Source organism: Otolemur garnettii, unplaced genomic scaffold (genome assembly GCF_000181295.1).
Source record: "Otolemur garnettii isolate 467f Iridium unplaced genomic scaffold, OtoGar3 scaffold00054, whole genome shotgun sequence".
NCBI classification, from domain to species: domain Eukaryota; kingdom Metazoa; phylum Chordata; class Mammalia; order Primates; family Galagidae; genus Otolemur; species Otolemur garnettii.
Window position 1 is genome coordinate 8,307,461 of NW_003852449.1, and position 11,392 is coordinate 8,318,852.

The following is an 11,392-nucleotide window of genomic DNA, read 5'->3' on the forward strand; positions in this document are numbered from 1 at the left end:
GGAGTTGGAGGTTGCTGTGAGCTGTAATGCCACGGCACTCTACCCAGGGGGACAGCTTGAGGCTCTGTCTCAAAAAAAAAAAAAAAAAAAGTACAAACTATCAGATGATCCAGCAATACCATTACTAGGCATTTATTCAAAGGAACAGAAATCCTTATATTGAAGAAACATCTGTATCCCTAGGTTTACTGCAACACTGTTCACAATAGCAAAGATATGGAATCAGTGTAGGTGCCCAATAATAGATGAACAGGTAAAAGAAATGTGATGTATATATACAATGAAATACCATTCAGCCATAAAAGAGAATGGAATCCCGTCATTCATGGCAATATGGATGAACTGGAGGACATTATGTTAAGTGACACAAGCCTGGAACAGAAAGTTAAACACCACATGTTCTCATTCATACGTGGATGCTAAAAATGTTGATCTCACAGAAGTAAAAAGTAAAATCGAGGCTACTAGAGGCCAGAAAAGGTAGATTCTAGAGAATTTAAATTCTTTAGATTTGCTAAAGAATACAAAATAAAGTTCTGGTGTTCTTTATCCCTGTTGAATAACTATATAGTAATAGCCTCCATTCGTAAGTGGGAACTGTACCTAAGTCAGATATTTGTTACTCAGGGACTATCTATAGTTAATAACATATTGGACTGTTTCAAATTGCTCCAAGGAGGATGGTGAATGTTCCCAACACAAAGAAATGATAAATGTTTGAGATGGCAGACATGCTAATTACCCTGGCCTGATCCCTGTATGTTTTGAGACATTACTATGTACCCCCTAAGTATGTACAACTTTTATGGATGTCAATTAAAATAAAATAAAATATTTATTTAAAAATATTATGCAGGCTCAGCACCCGTAGCATTGTGGTTACACTGAGGGAGCCAGGTTCAAACCCGGCCCACACCAGCTAAACAATAATGACAACCACAACAAAAAATAGCTGGGTGCTGTGGCGGGCACCTGGAGTCCCAGCTACTTGGAAGGCTGAGGCAAGAGACTCACTTAAGCCCAAGAGTTTGAGGTTGCTATGAGCTGTGAGCACTCTACCAAGGGTGACACAATAAGACTCTGTCTCAAAAAAATAAAATATATATATATATATATAAAATACATATAATCTGCTCCTTGAGATCATATTGTACCACAGGCAAGAATATTAAACCTCAACAAAATTAAGTACATTTTCTCCCAATCTATTTATAAAACTTAAATCTAGTCAATTTTATCCTAATTATGCCTTCAAGAAATAACTATATACACTCTGGGAGGCCAAGGCCAGTAGACTGCCTGAGCTCATGGGTTCAAGACCAGCCTGAGCAAGAGCAAGACCCATCTCTAAAAATAGCTGGGCGTTGTGGCGGGCACCTGTAGGCCTTAGAATCATTTGAGCCCAGGAGTTTGAGGTTGCTGTGAGCTATGACACCACAGCACTCTACCAAGGGCAACAAAGTGAGACTCTGTCTCAAAAAAAAAAAAAAAAAAAATATATATATATATACACACATATATATATACACACATATATATATACACACATATATACATACAAGAAAAGCCAGGCACAATTTAGAATTGAAAACACCACCTGCAGGACAATTATGAAGCCTGCTGCTAAAGCAGATTGGAGTGAAGCATCCTAGGAATCAAAGAAAAATAGAAGCAGAGAGTAGAATGGTGATTACCAGGCACTAGGGGAGGGGACCAAGGGTACTGAGGAGATATTGGTCAAAGAATAAAGAATTTCAGTTAGAAAGAGAGTAATTTAAAGGGATCAGATATACAACACGGTGACCATAGTTAGTAACATCATTTTCTCACTCAGTTGCCCAGGCTATACAACAGTGTCATCATAGCTCACAGCTATCCCCCAGCCTCAGGCTCCCTAGCACCCGGGACTATAGGTCCATGCCACAATGCCTCAGTAATGTTTTACTTTTTGGTAAAGAGGGAGTCTTACTAGGTTGTTGAGGCTGGTCTTAATTTAGTCCTGGCCTCTAGCATCCTCCTAAAGTGCTAGTATTACAGTCATGAGCCACAAGCCCAGCAATAGGTACTGAGAGAATAGATTTTAAGTGTTCTATCCAGAAAAAAAAAATGATAATATTTTAGGTAATGCCTATGCTAATTTCATCTCAATGAGATGATTTTTTTGAGTCTATGTTTCAGTCTCCTTAGATCAGCAGTTCTTAACCTGTGGGTCACGACCCACAAGAACTGTACTAAAGGGCTACGGCATTAGGAAGGTTGAGAGCCACTCCTTAGATAATCAAAGCAATGAATCATTATTTACAGTTAGAGGGTCCTATGACTTTAACCTCTACTTAGCCAAATTACTGTAACTAATACATAAACTCTTTAGAAATGAAAATGATTTCAGTGGGGCAGTGCCTGTGGCCCCATATGCCGTAGGTGATGGGTTCAAACCCAGCCCTGGCCAAAAAAAAAAAAAGAAAAAAGAAAAGAAAGAAAGAAAATTATTTCAATGACTCTTTCAAGAATAATAAAATAGAGCGAAGGTGAAACTGGACTACTTAGCAGCCACTCTGAAAAGAAATAGAAACAAACTTTAGAGAATGAACCAGGTGCTCTACACAAATGCCTTACCCCAACGGTTACACACCTGAAACCTTTGGAAGGGAAGTAAAATTAATCTAGGAACCAGTTCTGAAAACATAATTTGTTAATTTCACCTTGTAGAAAGCCCTATTTTCCTACATCTTTTTAATAAAATTAGTTTCCTCATAGAAGGGTATTAAGAAAACTATTAAGTAAAACTAAGTAGCCTATGAATTGCCTATATAATTTAGTATGCTGTTTCTTTTTTTTTACTTTTTTTTAAGGCAGCGTCTCACTCTGCTGCCCTGGGTAGGGTGCCGTGGCTTCATCACAGTTCACAGCAACCTCAAACTCCTGGGCTCAAGCTATCCTCTTGCCTCAGCCTCCTGAATAGCTGGGACTACAGGCATGCTCCACCACAGTGATTAATTTTTCTGGCGTCTTTTAGTAGAGATGGGGTCTTGCTCTTGCTCAGGCTGGTCTCAACTCCCGAGCTCAAGCAGTCCACTCACCTCAGCCTCCCAGAGTGCTAGGATTATAGGCCTCAGCCACCACACCAGGCCTAGGATGCTATTCTCTTGTTGAAGATATTTTATGCAAATTTTGCTAATTTTTCCTTAACAAAATTATTTAGTACAAAATGCACAAAAGAAGAAATTAAAGAGAAAACATTTTGATTTGATAAATCTATGAAGGCTTTTTTTCTTTTTCTTTTTTGAGACAGAGCCTCAAGCTGTCCCCCTGGGTAGGGTGCCGTGGCATCACAGCTCACAGCAACCTCCAGCTCCTGGGCTCAAGCGAGTCTCCTGCCTCAGCCTCCCAAGTAGCTGGGACCACAGGCGCCCGCCACAATGCCCAGCTATTTTTTGGTTGCAATCGTCATTGTTGTTTGGCCGGGGCCGGGCTGGATTCAAACCTGCCACCTTAGGTGTACGTGACTGGCGCCTTAGCCACTTGAGCCACAGGTGCCGAGCCAGGCTTTTTTTCTTTTATTTGATTCATACCTTTGATGGAATTGAAAATTTTCTATGGTCTTTCTGTGGATCAACAGAAGTGAACGGTGGTGAGGAGGATTCATTTTTATTACGGCTCTGAGGTTTGAAGTCTGAGACGTCAAAAATCGTATCTTTTAAATTAAATGGGGTCTGTTGTTTCTGCTTTGCTGACTGATTAACTTTCGAATTAGAATGGACTTTGGATTGCAGTGAAGACCCCAAAGGTACTAAATCCAAACAGTGGTCCTGGTGTTTGTTCCTGTTAACAGTGCCGGGGGTGACCATGCTGGATTCTCCTTCATCATTTACACTGTTTTCCTCCTCACTTGAATCGTCTGGTAAAATAATTCTGGATAATTTCTTTTTTGAACGTGCACAATTTTGTTTCATTTGTTTTAGCATTACTGCCCGTCGGGTTTTGTATTTTTTACTCTCATTTGTCAAGCAGTCTTCGTTTACTAAGTTAAAATCAACACAAACTTCTCCACTTGACTGGCTTTCACTAGACTCTCCTTCGTGAACACAAAAACTGTCTTCTAAGTACGTTTCATCTTGTTCAGGAATCTATAAAAATAACACAAAGATATTTTAAATAATCAACAGGTGCTAACATATACATTCTAGCACATGAGATCTTTATTAATGATCATTTCATTTATTTTATTAATTCACTCACTTATTCAACTAATACATACAAAGTACATTCTTTATATAGAGGAAAATGGCAAGTTGAAGGATAAAGAAAAAGAATAATTTCCCCTCTAGATATTTACAACCCAGTGTAGGCAGCTAGAAAAGTAAACAATAAAAAATGATAAATGTTACATACTAAGCACAATGGAAATACAGGAAGTACATATTACCAAGCTGAATATGGCAATTTATAAGCAAACAAGACTAATATGAATTTGTTATTCATATATGAACTATAATCTAATTTTTAGAATATAACATTTTTGTAAAAAAAAATTTGAGAGAAATATGACAGTATATGAGGATTAAAAATTTAACTAGAGGATTAAATTCTATTCACTTCCTTTAAACATTCTCCTAGTTGAAAATTTCATACTATATTCTAACTAGCTCAAATTAAAGAAAGGCTAATTTCATCAAATTAGGAGTAAAAGGGATCCTGAGAATTAATTTAGTCTATCTTCTAGACTTTCAGCAAAAATTATCCCAAACAGTGCTGACAGTACAGTTTTAGTAACAAAACGGAAGCTTCATTAATAGGAACGTACTTCAACATCACCATTCGGAAAATCTCCATTATTTTCTATAGTTCATACCTGTGAGAAAACGTTTACATTGCTACGTATCTTGTGGATCATCTTGTACTTAGTGCTCATCAATGGACTATGCAAAGATTTCATGTAAATCGCTCTCATTTCAGAATCTGTGTAATAGAAAACGGCAAAATTATTCAAATGAATACTGGCAAAGTATTGAACTTCAATCACTTATACATGATTGAAATCTTGTGAAAATACATAAAAGGTAATACGTATTGAAAGATATCTAAATGCAATTATTCAAAAATGCAAAGTTGGGAGTTTTGTCATTGACATCAGGTCATCTGCTTGGGCAATCGAGGAAAACTTATTTTAGCTCTCTCTCTAGTCTGAAAATGATGGTTAGGATGGAACTTTTCCATTCAAACTAAAGGTATATAAAGAACTTAGGACCATACATGACTTATAGACATATTCACAAAAACATAAGAAATCCAGGCAGAAAAGAAAACATGCACTAACAACATTAGAAGCCAATAGTATGTTTCAGTATTTTCAGTTAAGCAACCATCAGGAAAGATCAGGTTTTACTTATAACTATCATTTTTTTAAAGTTATAATGTATATAACTTAAGAAATGATACATAAAAACAAAAGATAATATGAATTTCAAGAGTTTTTGTGAAGCTCTAAAATCATACATGTTTCAAAGGTATCACTGTTGAAAACGGAGTTTCAGTTCTCTCCCACTCTCCATCCAGACTGCTCAATCTACAGTCTTCCAAATATCACATAACGGCAACTACATCATTCCTATTGCTCAAGCCCACACTGACTCCTCTTTGTCTTTCTAATCCATCAGAAAATCCTATCAGCTTTATGTGCCCAGAACCCGATCTTTCTCACTCGCCTCAGGGCTACCATCTTGGTAGAAGCCACTGTCATTCTTTGAATTATTTCAACAGCCTCCTAACTGGTCTCCTACCTTTGTTCCCCATAGGCCATTCTCATCAGGGACGCTAGAGAGATTCTGCTAAAACACATCTCAGACATCCTCAAACTACAGCTCACGGGCCACATGCGGCCCGCCTAGGACATTTATAGGGTGTTTTTGCTGCCGCTGCCTGTCCTGCTTAGCAGCTGACTCGTCCTGGGGCCCGCAGTCTGGCCCTCCAAAGGTCTGAGGCACAGTGAACTGTTTAAAAAGTTTGAGGACCCCCACGTGCTGTCTCCCTTCCTCCTACTTCCTTTCTCCCTCATTCCAGGCACAGTGCTAACCCTTGAACTGGCAGACACACTCCTGCCTAGAGTCTTTGCGTTGGTTGTCTGTGCATCAACATTCTTCCACCACATTATACTGTAAATCTGCAAAAGCCACTTCTGTTAATGAACATCTAGGGCATAAAACCTTATCGTGCAAATAATTATGAATATCAACAACACAGTACTGAGAACTTTAACCCCTTTTTTTCTTTAAAGTCATGAACCCTGGGACACTTTGCTGCTTTAGATAATGCCAGAGATTGTTAAGAGGAGAATAAACAGTGCGATCTGTAAAAGATCAGAATACTGAAGAGCCAGTCAGCATTTCTCACTTCTGTTAGTGCCAACCGGAATCATCTGCTCTAAATTATTATATTTTAGATTTGTTCAAGATCTCCCCTACTTGGAAAATTTAATAACTTTACCTTTATATCTCAGTTGGCTTTAACAATGTATATCACTAACACCTCTGTCACTGTCTCAATGTGGCCTATTCCTAATCACCTTAATTAAAATTGCAACTTGTCCAATATTTATACGCTCAACTAACCCCAGACACTACAAATCTTTTTTTTTGAAACGGAGTCTCGGTAGAGTGCATGGCATCACAGCTCACAGCAACCTCAAACTCTAGGGCTTAACGATTCTCTTGCCTCAGCCTCCCAGGTAGCTGGGCCTATAGGCAACCACCACAATGTCCAGCTATTTTTTCGTTGCAGTTGTCACTGTTGTTTAATAGACCTGGGCTGAGTTCCAACCTGCCAGCCCCGGTGTATGTGGCCAGCCCCCTAACCACTGAGCGACAGGCACCGAGCCATACAAATCTTTCTTATCCTGTTTAATTTTATTTCATTTTTCTATATCTTTTTTATAGTACAATATACTCCATAACTTACATTCAAATGTAAATTTCATAAGAAGATATTTTTGTCTTTTTTATTCACTGATACATCTTTTCAGGTGCCTTATACAGGCACAGTAGCCACTAAACACTTATTAAATGAACATTTGATATCTATGCCATCTAGGTCAATCTGTAGAGAAAGACTCAAATTAGTAGAAATAACCAGGTCTAAAACAAACCCAGTATTATAGAATTTGAATAAAAATGACCAAATAAACATTTTCCACATACTAAACTTAAATCCCTTTAAAGTCTAGTTTCTTTGAAAACTTATTAAAATACTGGAAACATCAAACATACAGGGGAAAAGAATCCCTAGTCAATAAATGGTGCCGGGAGAAATAGATAACCACATCTAAAAGACTAAAAGTAGAACCGCACCTCTCACCACTTACAAAAATTGACTTAAGATGGATAAAAGATTTAAATCTAAAGCATGAAACAATAAAAATCCTCCAAGAAAGTGTGGGGAAAACACCTGAAGCTATCAGCCTGGGGAAAGATTTTATGAAGACGTCTTCTATGCCAATTGAACAGCAACAAAAATAAACAAATGGGACTTAATTACACTGAAAAGCTCTGTACAAAAAAAAAAAAAAAAGAAAAGAAAAAGTTCTGTACAGCTAAGGAAACAACAACCAAAGCAAACAGACAACCTTCAGGATGATTAAAGATATTTACATAATATGAATTCGACAAAAGCTTGATAAATAGGATCTTTAGAGAACTCAAATTAATCACCAAAAAAAGACCCAATACAATTCCATATATCACTAGGCAAGAGAGATGATTAAAACCTTCTCTAAAGAAGGCAGACAAGGGTGGCACCTTGGCTCAGTGGGTAGGGCACCAGCCCCATTTACTGAGGGTGGCGGGTTCAAACCCGGCCCCAGCCAAATTGCAACAAAAAAATAGCCGGGCGCTGTGGCAGGTGCCTGTAGTCCCAGCTACTTGGGAGGCTGAGGCAAGAGAATCTCACCTGAGCCCAGGAGTTGGAAGTTGCTGTGAGCTACCAAGGGCGATAAAGTGAGACTCTGTCTCTATAAAGACAGACAAATGGCTAACAAACATGAAAAAAATGCTCATCGTCCCTAATCATCAGAGAAATGCAAATCAAAACCACCTTGTAATATCACCTAACCCCAGTGAAAATGCCCCACATCACAAAATGTCAAAGCTACAGATGCTGGTGTGGATGTGGAGAGAAGGGAACACTTTTACACTGCCGGTGAGACTGCAAACTAATACAACCTTTTTGGAAGGAAGTTTGGAGAATCCTCAAAGAATTCAAATTAGACCTTCCATTTGATCCCAGAATCCTATTACTGGGCTTGCAGAAGAAAAAAATTCTTATGTTATCATAAGGACATTTGCTGTTTATTGTAGCTCAATTTACAATCACCTAAATGTCATTACTGGGCTTGCAGAAGAAAACAATTCTTTTCTCATAAGGACATTGTTATAGCTCAATTTACAATCACCAAAATGTGGAAACAACCTAAATGCCCACCAACCCAGGAGTGGATTAACAAGCTGTGGTACATGTATACCATGGAATACTATTCAGCCACTAAAACAGAAGGAGGCTTTACATCTTTTGGATTAACCTGGATGGAAGAGGAACACGTTCTTCTTAGTAAAGCATCATAAGAATGGAGAGACTAGAATCCAATGCACTCAATTCTCATATGAAGAGAGCAGATGAGCTAATACAAGGGGTGGCGTAGGGGAATGAGGAAGCGGGGTGAGGGGAGGGAGGGAGATGGGGGGTCACGGGGTATGGCACATCTCTTGGGGGCTGCACACAATTATAAGAGGGATTTTATCTAACAAACAGTGTTAGATAATTAGTGTAGCCTAATTCTTTGTACCTTCAATAAATCCCAAACAATAAAAAATATATATATTTAAAACATTAAAAACATAAAAAAATGACAGCATCCTAACAATATTTACCATTTATACTCTGTGAAAGTTGAGTCCCATCATTTAAAAAGTCAACTAACGAGGAATCTTGTTCATTCTCTGGCTCAGTGGGTTCATCTGATGAGACACAGTCTGCACCTTCTTCAGAAAGTTCAGCTTCATCATCTATAAACTTCCTAGCTAGATGCTAAGACAAATCAGGAAATGGGAAAATACCTCTGAGAAAAATAATTTTCTTTCATGATTGGAAATAGTTCTGGAAAGTGGATTTCTTATCATATAATTAAATAAAATAATAAAAATAGAAAACTCCAAGAAGAAATGATAAAGTAACATACCTATTTCAAAATTTCCCCTAGTAATTCTATTTAAGTAAAATACAGTACAAATCAGCATGTCAGCTCTCTGAATGTTTCTTAATAAGTATAAAGTCTCCTGAGTCTTCCAGCTAAATACATTTTTGGCAGGAAAAATACCACACCACAAAAGGATTGATCAGAAGGCAAAGTGCTGAGAACATTTTTCTCAGTATTTTATTATTAGATAAAGAAAAACAATATAATGACTGTAAAAGCAAACATTCTAAAACTGAGATTTCTGTCTATATAATTTCTTCAGTCTGATTCATAAATTCTCAATACACAAGTTTTTTCATCTAGTCATTCAAAATAACAGAACACTGCAAGATAAAAGTATCAAAACTCAAAGGAAAGCAAAATGCCATACATTCAGACTTTACGTGAGTAAAAATAACTAAACCAGGGACCAGGTACAATGGCTCACACCTGTCATCCCAGCATTTTGGGAGGCCAAGGCATGAGGATACATTGAAGCCAGGACTTCAAGATCATCCTGGGCAACATAGTGAGACCCCATCTCTACAAAACAATTTAAAAATCAGCCAGGCATGGTTACTCATGCCTGTAGTCCCAGCTACTACAGAGGCTAGGGTGGGAGGATCACCTGAGCCCAGGAGTTCGAGCAGGCAATGAGCTATGATTACACCACCATACCCACACCTGGGCAACAAAATGAAACCCCAACTATTAAAAAACAAAGCAAAACAAAAAACATGGCTGGGGGTGATGGCTCATGCCTATAATCCTGGCACGCTGAGAGGCCGAGGCGGGTAGATTGTCTGAGCTCACAGGTTCAAGACCAGCCTGAGCCAGAGCAAGACTTTGTCTCTAAAAATAGCTGGGCGTAGTGATGGACACCTGTAGTCCCAGCTACTCTGGAGGCTGAGGCAAGAGAATCGCTTGAGGCCAAGAGTTTGAGGCTGCTGTGAGCAAAGATGCCACAGCACTCTACCAAGGGTAACAAAGTAAGATTCTGTCTCAAAAAAAAAAAAAAACTCACTTCATTAGTATCAAAATACTTTTAAGAAATTGAGTTTTTCCTATAAAGAAAATGTATAGAGAAATCCAGTCAAATTTAAAAGTTAATATTTATTAATAATTTATACATATATATAAATACAAATATGAAATCTCATCAAAAAGATTACCTTTAGGTGCCTCTGTCTCTTTTGGATTTTGATGCCCCTTCTGGCATTCCTGTTACATTCCCTGACATCTTCTGATTGTGGATATGGTTTGTTAAAATCCTCACTTTCATCACTAGATGATAATTCTAACTATAATAATTCAAAAAGATATGGCGTAAGAAAAATATAATTGAATTATTTTATCTTAGCATATTTCAAAGGTTGCCATTTTTATTTGCCATTTTTTTTCTTTTAAAATATTTGGCCCAATATTTTCTTAGACAAATAAAATTGTTCTCACAACTCAGAATCATTTTATAAAAATGTTAATACTTAAGAATTTAAAAACTAGTAAGTTTGATAATACTAAGTGCTAAAATACTAAATTAGGTGATATAAGTAACACTAGTACAGAAATTCATTCAGTTTAATATTACATCAAATATATTTGATAAAAATTGATATGTTTAGTTTAATAACATTTCCTTTGGGAAATCCTCCAGCCCTTTATAATAATTAAGTCTGTAAATCTAGCCATAAACATCAGCCCAAACATACAGGAATCTTTTCAAACTAAGAAACCAATATAGCAATAACAAATTTTGACAATCAAGCCTACCACTGTATCTTTTACAGAAAAATATAAAACCAATCGAAAGAACCAAATCTTATCAGGCTCAGCACCCATAGCACAATGGTTATGGTGCCTGCCACATACACAGAGGCTGGTGGGTTCAAACCATCCCGGGACAGCAAAACAACAATGACAACTGCAACAACAACAAAAAAATAGCCGGGCATTGTGGCGGGCGCCTATAGTCCCAGCTACTTAGGAGGCTGAGGCAAGATAATCGCTTAAGCCCAAGAGTTAGAGGTTGCTGTGAGCACCCTACTGTGAAGGTGACATAGTGAGACACTGTCTCAAAAAAAAAAAAAAAAAAAAAAAAAGAATCAAATCTTATCAAAATAATAGAAGTAATTTGAGTTTAATTTTATATTGATGACTGATTGATCATCA

The 11,392-nt window shown here is 37.5% G+C and overlaps 1 protein-coding gene across 1 annotated transcript in view; it reads right to left on the reverse strand.

The window, feature by feature from the left end:
- The window catches only part of FANCM (Fanconi anemia complementation group M), a 63,018-nt gene that overhangs the window by 7,279 nt on the left and 44,347 nt on the right, over positions 1 to 11,392 (reverse strand). Inside the window, exons 17-20 of the mRNA XM_003792173.3 lie at positions 10,396 to 10,524; positions 8,919 to 9,075; positions 4,853 to 4,959; positions 3,573 to 4,127 (exon numbers count right to left, since the gene is read on the reverse strand). Of these exons, the coding sequence (XP_003792221.1) occupies positions 3,573 to 4,127; positions 4,853 to 4,959; positions 8,919 to 9,075; positions 10,396 to 10,524 (948 nt within the window). The remainder of the gene's footprint in view (positions 1 to 3,572; positions 4,128 to 4,852; positions 4,960 to 8,918; positions 9,076 to 10,395; positions 10,525 to 11,392) is intronic.